This window comes from Onychostruthus taczanowskii, unplaced genomic scaffold, assembly GCF_017590055.1.
Source record: "Onychostruthus taczanowskii isolate IOZ18803 unplaced genomic scaffold, ASM1759005v1 scaffold18, whole genome shotgun sequence".
Lineage (NCBI taxonomy): Eukaryota > Metazoa > Chordata > Aves > Passeriformes > Passeridae > Onychostruthus > Onychostruthus taczanowskii.
In genome coordinates, this window is record NW_024499017.1 from 288,048 (window position 1) to 307,416 (window position 19,369).

General features: G+C 40.8%; 1 protein-coding gene across 1 annotated transcript in view; it reads left to right on the plus strand.

Moving 5' to 3' along the window:
* LOC121334008 (cytochrome b-c1 complex subunit Rieske, mitochondrial) overlaps positions 1-2,668 on the plus strand; it is a 3,025-nt gene extending 357 nt beyond the window's left edge. Inside the window, exon 2 of the mRNA XM_041400865.1 lies at positions 1,899-2,668. Within this exon, the coding sequence (XP_041256799.1) occupies positions 1,899-2,509 (611 nt within the window). The 3' untranslated portion in view covers positions 2,510-2,668. The remainder of the gene's footprint in view (positions 1-1,898) is intronic.
* The last annotated feature ends 16,701 nt before the right edge of the window (positions 2,669-19,369 follow it).

Here is a 19,369-nt window from a genome sequence, read left to right on the forward strand (position 1 = left end):
GGGGCCCTGCCGGCGCTCCCGGGCACCGCCCGGCCCGGCCCGGCCCGGGGGAGAGCCGGGTCCGGCCGGCGGGCGGGGGAGCAGAGCCGGGAAGGAGGAGAGAGGCGGGCGGGCTGCGGGGCTTGGGCCGGCTGGGGTTTGTAGTGCCGGTTCTGTTGTCACCGCTGTAATTGGCACGCATTTACAGCTACGGAGGTTGTCAAGGGCACCTGAATGCCAGCTCCCTTTCAGTGGCTCCCAGAAAGGGGCAGGCTGCAGGGACACAGTGCGTCCTCTGCCCGAGCAGGGCCAGCCCGCAGCACAGCGTTGTGTTCGGGGTACCTCCGGTGAGGGAAACGGCTCAGGTGGTTTTTGTTTTACCGCTGAGGAAACGCAGCTAAATGCTGTCATTGGGGAAGGTTTTTAACCGCGGGCGCGAGAACAAGAGGGGTGCAGCGGGAGCACACCGAGTGTTTTACCCAGGTCGGGAAAGCATCAGCCAGGGAGTGGCCCCGAGGTCACTCCGGAACCCGACTCTGGCCCAGGGGCTGTGGCTGTCCCTGCCGAGCTGTGGCCAGCTCTGCAGCTGGCACCGATGGAACGAGCTGCTGCAGAGTGCCCACGTTTAATTTGGGAGGGCAGTGCCGTGCTGAAGATGCTCTGGAGCAATTAGAGCTGTGTACTTCACCTGACCCTCAGCTGTAAAGAGTTCGTTCAGGTGAAAATTCTACAAGTCTGGAACTGGCATAGCTGACATTTAGCTGTGCTCTACATTTCAATTAACGTCAAACATGCTTTTCACTGAGTGTAGCAAAAATTTTAGAAGTTAGTCATATTACACGTTACTAAATGCTTTAAGTCTTATACTGAAATAACTTAGTATGGAGTACTATCTCAGAATTTCGATTTTCAGTTTAATTTCTTTGCAGTTAAAATCCTTGCAATTACCTTCTCATTGCTGAGTTACTTGTAAATTAATGTAGTTATTATCCTCATTGTACTGCATATAAATCCCTGAGGGCTTAAGTACTTTGAGACATCTGTTAACTTTGTGCCAACTGCTAAAAAATCTAAAGACTAAATAATACTTTTAATAACTTGGCAAGTTATGTGTTCTATGCTTGCCATGTTCTTTTCTTTGGCTTATAGATTTTCAGTGGAGGAAGCAGCTTTCTTTTGCTGGAGAAACTGATTGGAGGCCTTTTAGTTATCCCTTATATCCTGTTACTTGAGCACACAGGTTTGATGCGGGAATCCCACTTGAAATTGGATAGTTGTTTATCCCTAAATCTTTTAAAAAGTGAGCCTGGGGTCTGGAGGTTTAAAATTATTTACTGTGGCTTTTAGCTAGGACAAAAATTTAATATTAAAGAGGATGCCTGATAATTTTAATTTTAAAAATGCTTAACCACACATTTAATATTATTACAGGCATGGAAGTTACTTCAGACAAAAAAAAACCCACAAAAGTGTTACATTGCAGATGTGCAAACTTCACTACATCAGGTTTCTTCTTAGCAGCTCTTTACAAGGAAACATTTGAATGGAAAACAGGTCTGTCTTTTCTGAGCTAGTCATGGTATCCTACTGGAGTTTTGTTTTTTTCTTTAAATTACTGAAAAAACAGGTTTTTTCCCCAGAAGCCTGGAACTTCTCACAGATTTTCTGCACCCTGATCAGGTTTCTTTTTCAAAGAATAGGGAAACCAGTTTCACAGATCACCTGTTGGTGTACCAAAAATTCCCTCTGAAAACCATTTTCATACAACTTAAAATGAAAACGCTTAACTAATGGACTCCTACCCAGACTTTGGAGTAACTTTTACCCATTATTCCAAAAATGCCATTAAGCATAATTTCAAATGCATGACAGTGTGTTTTACCTGCAAGGGGTGTCACCTGCTGTCCTTTCCCGTGCAGCCCCCGCCGGCGTGCGCTTTGTCCACAACGATGTCGCCGTCCCCGACTTCTCGGCCTACCGCCGCCAGGACGTGCAGGATGCCAACGCCTCTTCCCAGGGCAGCAGCGATTCCAGGAAAGGCTTCTCCTACCTGATGACTGCAGCCACAGGTGTAACAACTGCCTACATTGCCAAGAATGTTGTCACCCAGTTCATTTCCAGCCTGAGTGCCTCTGCTGACGTGCTGGCCTTGTCAAAGATTGAGATCAAGCTGTCTGACATTCCAGAAGGCAAGAACATGGCTTTCAAGTGGAGAGGGAAGCCCCTTTTTGTGCGTCACAGAACCCAGGCAGAAATCAGTCAGGAGGCTGGCGTCGATCTGTCTCAGCTGAGGGATCCGCAGCACGACCTAGACAGAGTGAAGAAGCCCGAGTGGGTGATCCTGGTGGGGGTGTGCACGCACCTGGGCTGCGTCCCCATCGCCAACTCCGGGGATTTCGGCGGCTACTACTGCCCCTGCCACGGCTCGCACTATGACGCCTCTGGCAGGATCAGGAAAGGCCCTGCTCCCTTAAACCTCGAGGTCCCAACGTACCAGTTCATTGGGGATGACACGGTGGTGGTTGGCTGAGAGACGAGCTGCCTGCTCACTTCCATGTTCCTGGGAATGTACACCAGAAGGGTTAACTGAGGCACACTGTAAAACCAGAAATTAGCTATCTAGATTCTCAAACAGAACTATGCTTGAATACTGTGTTCAATTTCAATAAAAACTTGGAGTGAGCACTTGTTCCTGACTTACAATAAAGTGTATTTCTTTGTGTGCACATTTTTGGTGTGTCCAGCCAAGGAGATGCTGCAGCAGGCCCAGAATACAGAGCCCTCCTGAAGGGCTGCTGATTCAAGGCATTGAGCTACAAATCCACAAAGAGGTGTTTTACCCAGCATTGTCCTGCCAATACAGCACAAAGCTGGTGTTTCACTGCATGCAGAACAGGAGAAACAAGATCTGCTGTTTGTAGGACAAAGCAAAAAGACACCAATTATCCCATACTTTATGTTTCCTTCCCATTCTTTACCACTAATCTGGAAGTACTTCTGTCCTGTACTGCACTGATGTGCTCCCTCAGTTGCAGAATAGAAACTAAAATCCTCAGAAACTACAGAAAAGTCTGAGAGAATTTTCAAGATGAAAATAATAAAAGCTTATTCACAATAAACTAGTAAAAAACCCAGATTGCTACAATTAAACAGTATTAAGCAGAGAGTACAATGTGGTCTGACATAATACTGTTCTGTGGATATAGTGAGGGAGAGTTCTGTCTGACACCACTTTTACAATAGAGGTGTCACTCATTTCAGGAACTGTCACAATTATGCAAGTAGCAGTCAGTAAAAATTGAAAACCATTGTGTGCAATCTGTTTGGTGAACAACTCACATCCTTTGTGCATGCAGATATTAATTCTAAAGTATATTTTCCTTTGTGCCATATGAAAGAAAAGACAAGATTGCTTTCTCCCTCTCTTCAAATGGATCCAGACAGCACAAAGCTCCTGTAGCTGAAGCAAAGGGACAAGTGAAGAAAGGTTCAGGCAGGTGAAGTTGAAGTCAGTCCTGCATAAAGATCCAGATTGTGACTTGGATCCCAAAAAGCCCACCCAGAGAAGCCCTTGACTGCCAAGGAGCCGGGGGTGGGTGGGTGTTTACAGTGGACACTTGGAGCCATGGAACATTCCATTAACTCCAGTTCTGCCTCTGACTCAGAGGCATCCCCAGAGATGGCCAGAGTCTGGCAGGTTCTAGAGGGTGCCATGGCATGAGAAACAGGGGCAATAACTAGGAAATGTCAACCAGCAGCTCTGTTTAACATTACTCTGCCTTAGGTGTTTGTGTTTTAAAGGGAGATTTATTTTCCACATATCTAGCAACTTAGGAAAACAGCAGTAACTGAGAAGTCAGCCAAAACTGATGAACTTTGGGTGAATGTCATCAAGACAAATGTGGATTTGGAGCCATTCCATCTCCAGCCTCAGTCCCAGCTAATACAGGGCCTTGAGGTGCTCCTCAGTCCATCGTCGGGAGCAGTGGCACAGCCAGGAGCAGTTTGCTCATTCCCACACCCACTGGAGGTATTGCCATCATTTCTTGGTAGTGTTTGCAATCAGAGGAGGAAAAGGGGACCCTGAGCACTTCAGCAAGGCTCACTGTGTGCAGATTTGTGTAGGAATTGTAAAAGTACAGAAGTTGTGACACATAACATGGTCCCTTAGGTAAACTGCTGTGTTAATATTAAATTTTCAAAATTAATGATGTTTCAATTTTTTAAAGCCTTCATTTATATATTGTGCCTATTAAAATACATAATGCTGTAATCTTGTTTGTAAGCAGCTAGAATACCAGAAGGTGACAATAGCCTCCATGGATTTATCAGGAACAAATCAAGTCAATGCAATCACATTTGTTGCTATAGGAGGATAACAGGCCTTGGAAACGGGGGTATTAGCAGTAGCTACCACAGTCCAAAATAAGATTTTCACACCATCTCACAAAACTTTCTCATATCTATTAAGGAACCTGGTATAAATTGGACTATTGTAGAGAAGTGCTGTTCCCAAAGCAGTGCTGGTGGATGAACTACCAGCAACTCCCTGTTGGAGCAGCGAGTCCTGCTGTGAGGAGCTCGGTGAGAACCTGGGAGCCCAGCACTGCCCACTGTTAATCAGCTGGCAGAGAAAGAGCTCTGGAAAGCTGGATGTGGTGGTGAACTGGTACAGCTGGGAACTTTGATGCAAAAAGGATGAGAATTAAAAGCAACCTGGACAAGTAATGCCCTACAAAGCCAGCATGTGTTGTGGTAGAAACCAATAGCTAGGGAGCAGGTCTGCAGAAAAGGATCTGTGAAAACAAGAATGGATGGTTTATAACATTGTCAGTGCATCAAATGTTAAAATAACTTTGAAGATTAAAATCTGTGGAGATAAATTATAATATTAAAATGAATGGAATTCTTGATACAGGAATAGAGGAAGCTGAGGGACTGGACAAACTAATGGAGGAAATAAATTACTGATTACAGAACATTCCTCTTGTCAGAAAGTTGCAAGAGAGAAAAAAATTTGAGGGAAAGATCACTGAATGCATGTGTTATGCTGAATCCTTTATAAAAAAGTGTCAGTTTATAGCCTCAGTCAGAGGTAGGTCACTGAGCTATCTGGGCTTTTCTCTGACTCATAAGAGTCATCCTTGTATTGTTTAACATGCTGCAGCACCAAGAGAAACAACACATTATAACTGGGTTTGCTCAAAGAGACACAGAACTGCTGGCATTTTTTGTCCTAGCACTACTGGCAATCCCTTTGTGTCACAGCTGTGATAGATTTTCTTCATTAACTATTTAGCATTATAACATTTTAATAATCTCAAGACATAAATTATGACACTGCCTTGTTCTAGCAATGCATAATCAAAATGTAATGTACCACATTGTTAGCTAAATGCACTTTTTCTCCCTATGACATTAGAAATTTAAAATGAGCAAATCTGGAATTAAAGCACAATTGAAATGCATATGTTTGTTGGTTTTACCCAACTTCTGCAGGGGCTTGGAACATGAGACAGGAGGAGAGTCTGTTCTGCCTATAAGTAACAAAATTAGCAGGACAAGAAAACTTCCACCTCTAACAACATAACAGAGTACTGATGGCTCATGTCTTTTGTCAGTCAGTCAAAGAATTGGCAACTGTACAATGACTTCATCTCCCACAGCAAGCAGGAGTTACACTCATAGAGGCAGAGGTGGATCAGGAGGTAAACAGTACAAACGAAAGGGTCTTGCTTCAGGACTTAGCACAAGCCTGTATTTGAGTTACCTTTAGTATAACTTCTAAAGTAAAAATCACCTTTAGCAAAAATTCTTAAACTCACAGTAAAAATCACCAACATGCAGGTTCTGTGCATAGCTTTCTGCAAGCAGTGTAACGGTGGTGTTGGACTGAGCTGGTTCACATAACACATAAAACAGTAAGAGAACCCCAAACACTCCTCAGAGTCATCATATCATTACAAGTAATTGCAATACACAGAATCAGAATCAGTGAGGTTGGAAAAGACCTCTAAGATAATGCCAGCCTCTAGCTCCCATCACGAAGAAAAAGTGCCAGCTTCTTGAAAAACTCTATTGGTTTGCACAGTCCTAAGATGATCAAAAGTGTTTCTGAGAAATGCATCATTTCCTAGCAGGTCCAGGAAATGTTATATGTATTTAATGGTTAAAAGGAGTACTTAAAAACATAAAAATAAAACTTAAAAATACAATAATAAAACTTAATAATACAATAAAACAATACTTAAACTGCTTGAATATATATAATGAGAAGGTAGATTTGGCATGCACAGAAATTTGCCTTCCTTGCCTACCTTTGTAGAAGTTAAAGAAATAGCAAGAAGCAGCTAAAAGGAATGTTTTATTTCACAGGTTAACAGCAGGAGGGCTTTTTGTCAGTCTGTGCTGTGACCAGGAGGAGGATGATTTTGTGACCATACTTGTGCATAACTCACACAGAGCTGGTGACTGACTACAGCACCAATTAGGCCACATTGCTAACTGAAAACAAACCAACCCAAAACTGGAGGTCTCCATCTGGCTTGCAACAAGAGTGACAGAGCATTTCAGGTGTCAGCCTGAACTGTCCCCTGGAGGATGTCACCTCTGCACAACAGCCTATCAGTTGTGCCAGGCTCCAGCTGGGCTTCCCCACTATTTTCAGATCCAACTGAACTGCAATTTTGAGTTAAGCAGTAAAATATCAGGAGCTGCAGTGGCTTTCCCAGCAGTTTGCCTGGGGTTGTGGATACCCCAAAGGCCCAAAGTACACTGAGATATTGTGCAGGCTAGAATTTAACACATACAACAAGATGTGGCTGACACTTCCCACTGAAGTACCTAGAGTGGCATGAAACTTCTGACCTAGCAGGAATTCTTTCTCTATAACAACATCAATTTTGACTGCCTGATTAAAGACTGGTTATATAGGTATGTGTTTTTCTTTTCACACTTCAATATGCTTGGATTTAAATGGCTTTGCTTGGACTATAATGTTTCCACAAGCAGAAGCCACTATTTATTCTAGTTTTCAGTTCTTTTAATACCTCTCCTTCAGATTACAGTACAAAATAAAAATATCTCTTTCCTAGTCACTGTACTTGATACAGACTAGGAAGATAAATAACTGCTACAAAACATTTGTGTTTTTTCCAGCTAAACAAAGCATTGGTATTTCCTCCCAAGGCATATCTGACATTGTGCATCTGATAGAGAAATTCTTGCATTATGGTAACAGAAAAGAAAAAAACCTTACCTGTATGTTTATGTATGTTTATTGTACATGCAAGTAACTATATGTCAGGCTGTTCAAAATTTATCATTTAATATTTACAAGGGTATTTTCTAGAACAGCTTTTGGAAGGTTGGAATTCATCCAATAATTTTTGGGCCTAATCACAGTGACACTCAGAAGAATTGTTCATGATCATTTTTCTCTCCTCGCCTTGTGCCAATCATTTTTCAGAAACATTTGTTTTTGAGGACAGCTTTGTATTTTGACAGATAATGTGTCCTTACTTCGAATTCATAGCAATAGATATGAGCCATTCTTACAAGCAGTCTATAAATCATCAACTTTTCCACCCTGAATTTCTTGCCATCTCTAGCAGTTTCACTGAAGTCAGTAAAGGTTGGCGTTTCCACCACTATTTGTCTTCCAAAGTTTTTCTCTTCTCTGCCTTTTCCTTCATTTCATTTCCAAGGCAAACACACTTCTACTTATGCCAGCAGGCATCACATCCATCAGCTTCTCTCAGACAGGAGGGGCTCCACAGGCTCTGCACTGCGAGCAGTCACACTCGGAGCCCTTCATGTCAGCTGCACTCACAACCCCAGGGAAACACCCAGGGACGGAGCAGTGCGGTGGGTAAACAAAAACCTGGAAGGTCTGCAATAAAATCATGGAGTCATGGTCTAGCTTGTGGTTATGGATTAGGCAGCCCTGATGTCCAGAGCCCACCAGCCTGGAAATAGTGTTTGTCTTAATTAATCCAGCATATTTTCTACAAAGGAAGCATAAATATCTTCAAAGATATCTCAAGTCAGCATGAAATGAAGCTGCTGCAATCGAAGCACAGCACACAGAAGGAGGCAAAACATCCTACAGGTGCAATGGTAGACTAAATACGCCTCATTTAAATAGTAAACTGAACAGTGCTGTGAAGCTTCAATCTTTAGAGGCAAAATAAATGCCCCATGAACAGTAATGAATTAGAATTTCCCAATTTCCAAAGCCCCGCTGAGCACAGAATGGTCAGAGGTACTGTCTCTACCTTTGGGCAGAGAAGATTCAGCAACCTATGAAAAATCTCTTGGATCTGTGACTGCATTCTTCCCATCATGTTCATGATGTTTAAGTCATTTTCCCTTCCATTTACCTTCCACAAAGCTCGGAGGCAGCAGAAATTGCCTCATTCTGTGATTTTTAGCTGTCTTTCATTCATCAGTAGTCTTATCAGCAGTATGTTTCTCCCAGGTGAGATATAATCTATTAACATTTTTGGCAGCTTCTTGTGTGCTGCATTTTCACTGTTTCCACCCAAGTGGGCTTTAATGGAATGTTTTTAAGCTGAAATGTGTTTGTTTGGACAATACAAAACCAGTTTTCTCCACTTTCTTCTGTAATTCGCTTTATCAGTACCAGAGAAAAAAAAGCCAAGCACTGTACGTCTTTGGTCTCTGTCTTATATTCTTTGGACTTAGTTACAAAACAATTCTTGTTTCTGTGCATCTTTTGGAAATATCTACATTTATCTTTGCTTTCTATTTTGACATAAATTACAACAATTAAATAGTACTGAAGTCCCCTGATGAAAGTTATCTTTAGCCACTCATTTAACTGTCATCTAAGGATCTCAAAGTGCTATTCCCATTATCTTCTAAGCTGCCTCCCAGTAGCACTGCAGTGTGTATTCTGAATGACACACTGCTTTGAAGTCTAAATGATACAGGAAAGTCTTGGCTTAGGGATGTTTTTGACAACTAATTGTAGTTTTTGATAAAACTCTTCCAACTCTGTGAGAACATACAGCTCAGTGTTTTCATTATTCTTGTTTCATATTTTATTTAGAGCGATATTGGCTCATCACTCACTCATTTCCAATCTCTGACTCCCCAGTAATGCCCTTCAGAGTAACCACAGAAACTTCATGAGCAGCATAATTTACTTCTTTTTGAGTTATGTACTAATCTTTGATATATCCAGCTCATTCCACCAAGTACACATACTTGTACACATCCTTCAGATGGTTTCAAGTCAGACTTCCTTTCAGCTGCAGAAGGCAATTCAGGTATGACACAGCTTCTGTCAGGACACAGCTCTAAGTCCTGGCCTTTCCCCCATGGCCATTTTTAACCCCAGCAGAAGGACACTGATGGCAAGGAATGGCAATCCTTGGAGTACAACTCCTTGCAGAACAGCATGGGTAACTTTAGAACAGGTTAAGGCTATGTAAGGGCACCTCTGTACAGGTTCTATAAACTCCGTAGATTCCTTACAGACTTGCATCAACACATTTGATTGGTGACTGACCTGAATTTAAATTCTTTTAAACTCCTGTTTCATGAAGTACAAATCAGAAGAGAACATTGCAGCAAGACAAGCAATTGACAGAAATCTAAAGACATCTGTTAGAAGCAGACTATACCTTCTGCCAGCACAGTATTTAACACCAGCTCCTTTCTCAGCTTGTAAATTGTAAATGGATGAGTCTTCCCTCACAGAGGAGAATAAGTGGGTGGGAAGATGCTGGGGAAGCATTTTAAAACTCTGTGACTGCACAGGAACCTAACACTGCTCAAAACACTGATCTTATAAAGACGTTTGAGGGAGCAGAGAATGTTCTGGTATCAAGTGAAGGATGTTCAGTGGTAGCACTCCCCTACCTTAAGTCTTCCTAATGCCCCGTTTAGATCTCCCAAATCAACAATAAATAAAAGCACAAAGAAGGGATAAAAGAAGGAATAAAAAGCATGCAGAAGAATCACCAAACTACAAAAGCAAAGCAGAAGAAATCAAATATGTATTCCACATGCTGTCATTGCTTCAGAATGTGGGGAAGGCATAAAAATACCAGTGCAACAGAAGGTTCATGGAGTAAAGGTCAATCTGTGGATTTTGAACTCAAAACTTCTTGCTCAGTCTCTGGGGTTCAAGAGAAGCCCAGAGCAGAAGAGTGCTGGAAATTGGCACCGGAAATCCAGATGAAAGACAGCTCTAGTCTTGCATGTTTCTTTTTCTCTTTCCAACAGTATTTGTTACTGGTTGATGCTGTAGGCAGGGTGGGCCAGTCATGATCCCACACTGCTCCCACAAGGAGCTCAGTGGCACTGGAAATTGTCTTTCTCAGTGCCAATAATCTGCCTTTCATTTTGCAATATCTATGGCTAAGCATCAGATTGCTGCAGGTTTATTTAGGACTCTGGGTAAAGTACCCTTTATGCAGCGGGTGGCAGTTACCAGTAATGCTGCTGTTATTATTATTACTGTAGAAAAGCTTTCAGTGTAAAAATGTTTATGGAGGCAAGGTTTATGCAGACTGATTTCACATGCACCTCCTACACTAAAGCTACTCCTCTGAATAGAAGCCACAATAATTCCATGATATGCTGCATCCAGAGGTTTGAATAGCCACTGTAATGCCTCCCTTAGAGCCGAGCCTGCTCCAGAGGAAACAGACATTCCATCTTCCAAATGAGACAGGGGAAGGCCAGTGAGAACATCCCTCACGAGCAAAAACATTTAAAACTTACATATAGACTTTTAAAAATGGCATATATTTTAGGTTATTGGTACTTGGATATTCAGTAATGAATGCTGTGGTCAATAAATATCGTTGGGCAAGGTAAGGATGATCTTGGATGTACTCAACAGCTAAGGAGGAAGAGCAGCATAGGAACCTGTTTGGGTTTGCATCAATTCATTTTTCCTGTGCTCTTTAGCAAGAAGATAATGCTTCATTTACTTAAAAACATTTGTTGCTAATGTAACACACCATTTCATTACAGATTTTACTAAGTTGGGTCAATGTTTTATAGATGTTGCTTACAGAAATGATTAAATAAACTTTGAACCACTCCTGCAGTGCAGCACCAACCTCCAAATCAAGGGGAAACAAGACTTCATCAGGTAATTCAGATTTGTAGGCACCCATCCTTTGTTTTGAACAAAAAAAAACCCTATAATTTTTAAAAAATATTTAATCAAGCCTATTTACATTAGAATGATTATCTACTTATTTCAATCTTGTTAATGTGGTTGTAATTCTTCAACAAAAAAAAAACCCTATAATTTTTAGAAAATATTTAATCAAGCCTATTTACATTAGAATGATTATCTACTTATTTCAATCTTGTTAATGTGGTTGTAATTCTTCAAACATTTACAGAAACAAATTGAAAACCAGGTAAGCTATCTGTTTTTTGTAAATAATATATTACATTTTCTTCAAACAAAATAATTAATTCTGAACAGTAACACAGTGTAATTAAAAAAAAAAACAATAAAGCATTCTCTAATTATAATTCCAAAGCTTATACTATTTTTGAAACTTGTGTTGGGTATTTGATAGATAATAAAAGCAAATTACTGAATGTTTTAGTAACAGTTGTCAAATAACACCATAATGCCCAACTGATGACTAATCACAATATATAATCCCCCATAAAAGCTAATTGACAATTGATTTTCTTAAATACGGAAAGAATTCATCATGATGAACACTGCTACAATAAAATCCCAAGGAATTAGAAAAGATTTATCTCTATTTGAGCATTTCTACAAATATTAGACCTACTGAAGAGAATAAATAACAAAGGTGGGTTGGAAACACAACATCCTCCTCGTTCACAGACAGAATATGAATTATGAGGATGTACTAAGGGGATCAGTAGTTTTTTGTAGGTGCAGCATGGTTTATGTGCCTGTTTGGTGCATTTGCTCTCAAGCCCTGCCAGCACACTCAGCCCTGGGAGCATCACCACCTCAGTGCTTGCAAACAATATGACAGAAACTGGGGAAAATATAAATATATAAAAAAGAAAGTAGTAATAATATGGAACACAAAGAGGTGGACCCAACAGTAGCTATGAGGGTGATTTTTAGAGGTGGTTGATGTGAGCACAAGCAGGGGGATTTCAGGATGGAGAGGAGCCACCAAGGGAGGCCACAGTTCTGACTAAGACCCCCCTTCCAAAACTGAGATAAGTGGAAAAATAAATTTTTCCATACCATATTAAATACAAAACAGGAAAGCCAGCAAATGTGATTATTGTGTATCAGCCTGTCTATGGATTTTTAGGCAGTAATTAAAATAAAAAGACCTTTCCCTGCAGTTCTGCAATGTCACAGGGATGGGCAATTTGTGTCCTTTACCAAATTTCAGTGGGGTTTTAATGGGAAACTTTAGGTTGTCACAGTGGCATCAGACAGAAGCTACAAGTGGCACAGATTGGAAGAAAATAAAAGGTGAAAGGCTATTGCTGTAGGAGCATGTGACAATTTAAATTTGTTATGCACTCTCAAGAGCACTCTGTCCAGCCCAGAGGAACTGTGCCCAGAGGCAGGAGCATACCAGACTGGCTTTTAAGCTGCTTAAGCTTCTTTACTGTGCTTTAATACTAGAGGTGCCAGGCTCATTTGGACAGTCCCTCTTCTATCCAAAATGTTCAGATTTCCCCTAGTGTTTAAGTAAAAACCTTTTGTTTTACACTTTTTACAGCGTGCATTGCATTCCCAGCTACTGCAGCAACAACTCCTCTACAGCACAAGATTTTTGCATTTATTTGATTAAAAGTTAAACTAAATGAGAAAGGATTTTTTTTTTTTTTTTAATCTAACTGATAATGAAAAAAAAGGCAAACAGTACTGAAATTCTTCCCTGTGAGGGCGGTAGAACAGGGTGCCCAGAGCAGCTGTGGCTGCCCCAGCCCTGGAAGTGCCCAAGGCCAGGTTGGATGGGGTTGGAGCACCCTGGGATGGTGGAAGGTGTCCCTGCCTATGGAAGGAGCTGGAACTGGACAATCTTTTAGGTCCCTTCCAACACAAACCATTCTATCCCTGTGTGATTCTGTGACTGAAATGGTCAGCTGAGTCATATAAACTGGAGCAGTTTTGAGATATGTCTCAGTTCAGTAAAACTATGTAACATTGAAAAGGAAACTCAGGCAACAATCTCTATCTAATTACTCCATTTGCTTTTTGCATGGTTTTACCAGATGCAAACAACTAAACTACAGCTCTAAAATGTAATTTATTTCCCTTACATGCAGAAAGAATGATATCAGTTTAAACAGAGCACAGAATTAACCAAGCTGCTCGGGGCCTAGAAGCCACATCCCACATTGTGATGTGCAAACACATCATTCAATAAATTATACACATGAAGCAAACCAAAGAAAGCCTTAGCCAAAACAACAGCAACGAAAACAACCCCCACCAAACATAAACCTGGTAAAATAAAGTGTTCAATTATTGAATGAAACCATTTGCAGTGGGCAATGTTGAGATAATAGGCTGAAATGTAACAGAAAGCACACCATTGCCTGCTCAAAAGCTCATCTGAAAGGAATGCTAAACTGTCAATAACACAAACAAATCATAATCCATTTATTGTCCAATATTCCATAACAAACTTAGAATGGCCAGATCCTCTGGGAAACTATACAGAGCTTTGTATAACACACTAACTATAAACCCATAATCCAGTTTGCTGTTTTCCATAAAACAAGAGTATGAAAAAGCATTTGCTGAAATGGAAAGCCACACATGTCTGAGCTTTGTCTAAGTGGATAACAGCAGCCAGACTTCTGACTTCCTCTCCCTGGTCAGGAACTGCCTTCAATGTGAGAGTACTAAATAATCCATGCTAGCTAGCCCTTCTTTGCATGGACTTTTGCATCTGCCACCTCAGTTGAGGCAAATGATCCTTGGTTTAAATCTCTTTTATGGCAAATACTGGGAAAGGTTTAAAAAATAACACAAACCCAAAGCCCAGCACGATACAGGATTTACTTGTGGATGTCACTGTCAGGAAACAGAAGTGAGAGGAGCAATTCCTTAGGTTCAGTTAAAAGGAAGCCAAACTCTGAAAATTATTTCCAGCCGTGTAGAACAATATTATCTATTTAGTACCACCAGTTCTCATGTTTCAAATTAATTACCAAAATAAATTGGGAGAACAGTTTTTTCCATTAATTGGGAAAAAAATAAAAATCAGTAAACAGCTTGCTGGGTTGCTTTCCTGCAATCCCCTTATTGGAGTCAATGTACTGATCCGCTGGAAGTTCAGTGTGATTATCCGTGGACAAAACAGCTCCTGGATTTACATTAGGTGATGTGCCAGCTGTAGTTTGTGTTTGTGTCCACACAGGTAATGAAGTCCTTTAATGTAAACATTGCCCATGTCACTCTCGTACTGAGGGGTGAATGTGTGTGCAAATAGGAATCTCTGTTAGAGGAAATGGTTGCATATTTTCACAGGGTGATTTGTACCCTCTTGAAAAGAACCCGACCTGCTCCATCACATGAATGCCACACGTGAGGTCACACTGCTGCTTCCACACTGCATTGTGCCTTCACTCTTCCCTGGAGGCCTTTTTCTGGCTATAATTAGAGTTAATCACATTTCAAAGTACCAAGATAATTATCTCCATGTCAAATTAGCTCTTTTCAAATTAAAGACTGTCTGCTTAATTTTTCCCATTTTGAAAGAAAAGCAGTGATCCCCAGATCTTTTATGTCATTTCTTTATGAACTTGAGGTTACGATAAGCTACTTTCTGAACCACTGCTTGAATGCAATTTATTTTACATAGCTTTGCATAATAAAATAGCATTTTAGATAACTTATTCAAAGGGCAGATAGTAATTCTCTGAGGATTTCATTAAATCACTCTTTTCATGTTAAATTAATGTGCCAAGTTAATTTTGGAATAAACAAACCAAGATATCTAATTGCTTTGTGATAAATATGTATTCCTTGCCTAGAATTTTATCATGTAGTTTTAAATTTTTAAACTTCATATATTTGTGTACATCTCAAAAGCCTTAAATTTATGTATTTACTGGCACACACAATAAAATGTATTTAATAAACTGCAGGTTCATATCAAACTGAAATTTATCTTTCATAGTTATTTTGTATCCTGTGTTTTCCTACAGCATGGATGGTAGAGGGGACTTTTTGGAAGAAGTCAATTCTAAACAAATTGACACAGAAAACCTGAAGGATAATGATAAGCTCTGACAAATGAGAAACAAGCAAAAAATGCATCTCTACAAGGGCGAGACAGAAAACCTCAGGACTGAAGCCAAATTTGCTTTTCACCAGATTTCACAAGCCCACTCCCCTCTTTTTTCCCCTTCGGTGAATGTACAGGCTGTGCTCCAAAACTGCACCGTGAAAACACAGTGAGTGGGAGAGCAGCTTGGATCAAGGTTTGAGTTTCAGCAAGGTGTCCCCTCGCAGGGTGCCCAGCGCCAGGGAAGCGTCCCGCAGCCCTGCTGAGACACTCCTGAGACCTGGGGAGGGTCCACGGTGGCACAGGGTCCCCAGCCAGGGGCAAAGGAGAGCTGCTTTGCTGCTAAACCCAGGTCTTGCTAAGCAGTCAGGCCTTTCCCAGTTACACAGCTTCAAATCACAACAAACATAATTCAACCAACCACCACACACCACGATGTGAACACACGATGGTTCTGTAACTTGTTTTGCTACCCCTAATTCACCTGAGTCCCTTTCCACAGCCCTTTTTACTTAGCCAAAGCAGCAGGTTGAGCCATGGTTTTAAAGACCTTCCCTTAGTGAGGTCTTCCCTACGTGCAACACTGAGACACTCAGACACACCTCTGACCCTGCCAGTGCTCCCCTCAGCCTTCAGCACGGGGGGAACAGCACCACCAATTCCCTAAACCCGGGGCTGGAAAGACAAGTGTGCACTGCCAAGCAGCAGCTAATGCAGCATCTTCAAGAAGAGAGAGATTTTGATGTTGCTTGTTTTATACCAACAACTACTTGCTAATGCTCCTAACAGGGAGAAAGATTTTACTTGAGATTTTAGAGCCAAAATGTACCTTTGACAGCCATCAGCAATTATTATTATTGCTGTAACAATACAGTTGGATGCATATTTTACTTTATTTCTTGGCAATATTTCATGTTACTTTTAAAGGATACAAAATCCATTGCAATGCTAACATTTCACGCTCATTTATGCAAGCATGATTTTGGAATTAGTGCTCTTGATGTTTTCTTTTGATAAGGCTGTAAAACATTCTTGAAAATTATTTCATTTTTTTTAAATCTTTTCAAGAAAATTATACTCAGCTAGAATAAATTATTGCAGTTCTTCTGCTGCCAGTGAAGAACAATCTTATTTAGGACAGTTTTTCAGCATGTACTACAAACTGGAGAAGGAACATCCAAGCTGAACCGTCATACAGACACCAAAAGCATATTTTTATCTAGAAAAATTAGTTATTTCACAGCTTTGTAGCTGAAAAGTTTCTAGTGAAGCCTCTATAGAAAATAAAGTGATACTTGATTATATTTATGAAATTATTTTAATGTAGGAAAAAATGGCTGCTGGCTTTATTCTTAGTAGTTATAAGGCCTAGGAAAGTTTCCCTTCCTTGTGCATCCATAATTCTCCAGCTGATCTCACTGCAGGCTCTTATGCCAGGTGGGGACAGAAAGGTCAGTGCCCCCCAGTCAGGAGCACATGGAGGAAGGGAGCCAGACTCTCATCATCCTCCCAAGATTTGTCACCATTTTTCTCCTACACCAGCCTTTTAGCAGCTCAACTATCCATTTTATTTCACTTCCCTGTGTGACAGTATTATGGCAGATAATAATTCCTCCCTCTCAGGAAAAAAATTAAAAACATATTTAATTTTAAGCAAAGGCTTAAGACTCTAAATTCAAGAGTAGTAGAGCTCACAAAATCCAAACACTCAATAAACTAACAACTCTATATAACCCAAACTTTACTGACAGAGAAGAAGCTGCCCAAGTTCTTCATTGACTCAGGCTGAAGACATGTATGCAGGGAGGTCACAAATTATATTACCTTGGGTTTTGACACATATATTTGCACTTAAGGGACCTTAAAGATCATCTAATTCAGACTCTTCTGCTGTGAAGAGGGACTCTTTCCACCAGATTAGATTGTTCAAAGCCATATATAAATATCATTTAGCCAAAATATTTCTTCTTTCCAGTACTAGAAGAATGTGCAAAAACATTCAAATTTTGGGTACTGCATGAAAAAGCAAACCCAGTTTCTTCTGCATCCCCCACACTTTACAGTAGAGTGCACTCCATGTTGAGTACACCTGTGGGAGTAGAGCTGATTCAGGGAAGTGCTCAAAGGGTTAAGCCCTTGGTCCAGTTTCAGTGGTTTAAAACTCTCATCTCACTCCTAAAAAGTCACGATTTGTCTGAATGAAGAGGAAGAAGGAAGAGTAGATGGCCCAAGCAAGAGCAGAAAGTATAAATGCTAAATGTGTGCCTGGCTCCTGAGCAGCACCCAGTTGTGACCGCCAGTGCTCCTCAGTGGGGTGAACATTTGACGATAGGCTGCATGTGCAATTGAGCAACACAAATATCTTCTTCTCAGCTGCACTACAAGCCTAGGCTGCACTTCTGAAAATAATCTTTTTGTTGAATACATAATTTTGAGGGTCATTGCCCATGGATTGCTGAAAGCTCTCTCTGGGAATCCAGACTTATTTGTTTGGCCATGAGTTCTATTTCACAGTGCAAGATAAGGCCTATTTGCTGCTATTGCCCATCACTGTGTAATCAGGTTCTGTTATTATCATTGGTTTATTCATTCTTCTGTAGCACACTGTGCTGTGCTCAGGTTCAATCAGAAGAGATTTATGGGAGGAATGACTTGTTTGTTTATTTGCTTCCTCTCCTCCCAGAGACATGCACATGGAGCTACATAGCTAAGCTACAAAACTTAAAGGTTTCCCAACCCCAAATTGATGCAGCCTCTGGAAATGTCTTTAAACTGAGTGTCCAATTCTCAGTTTGCAGGGGAGCATTAATACCCAGCAGCTCCCACCTCTTCACATTACCACAAATTGTTTCAGTGCAGGGTAAACAAAGTGAGAAAATGAGGGCACTGCTGCCTACATTTGGGAAACACTGCCAAGGGCAGCAGGCCAGGGCCAGAGAGAAACTCAATTCTCCTGCAAACAGCCGCCCCGTGGAGAAGCTTGGCAGTGGGACAGCCTGGATAAACACACTGTGATCTTAGCCTAAGTGGCATTTCCTGATCTAAGTTTGATCAAACTGAAAACCTTCTTTCCTATATTTACAACTACCCCGGTGCTTTTTCCCATTACCAGAAGCACTTCAGGGGTTTGCTAATGCACTGGAAGCACCTTTCTGATAAGCCAACATAAATTGGTACAGCAATAAATCAAGAAGCATTATGCTAGTCCAGGATGTGGAGGGAGATCATTTCATTATGCTTATAAAAATAAAATCAAGAAACAATATGCATTATACTACCATATGAAGGTGCATTTCTATATACAGAGAATGTGAAGCTTAATAGGAGAGGAAAACAATTACAGGATATTTTATTCACCAAAAGCAATCAGGATCACATGACAACTGCCAGGACAGGTTATTGGAGAGGGTTGCCTTAGAAGACAATATACCTTATGAGGAAGATGGAGGCATTATTAAAACATAATGCACATGCAGAGTGCATTACACACTGACAAGCTAATGCTTCCCAGGAATATAGATTGCAGTAAGCCAAGCTTTAATTATTTAATTTCCTTGTTCAAAAGTGCAAAGCTCTAGCCAAGAAAGCATCTCCTTCCATATCGATTCAAATAGCATCTTTCTTCTGTCTATTTGGTGGTGCTCATTTAATAAGCTATTGCCACCAGAAAAATAAAGATTCATTAAATGAATTTTTAAAAATTACATTAACAGATGTTTTATTTTTAGATTTCTATAGTAAATTGAAAATTGTGCTTGAGAAGTTAGACCAACATGTTAGTGCTTCTCTTTTGGTTTTTATTTGGCATATTTGTTCAATAAAATCAGTCTCTTTTTAATTAAACACATTTTATCCCTTTATTGACATTGCATAAAGTCCAAAAGTCACAACAGGGAATATGTTATTGAGCCATTCCACATTTCCTAAAGAACTGAAAGCACTTCGTTTCACCTCAAACACCACAATGCTCTAGAGAAGGAGGATATAATGGTGATTATTAACAATAATAATCATGAGCATTTGCTTTCACATTGACAGTGACTCCCACCAGCCCTGGATGCAGCTCACCACACCCTGCAACTCAGGAGAGCTCCTCTTCAGGGACAGCAGTGCCCAGTGCCTGCCCAAGCAGCTGCTCCCCAGCCATG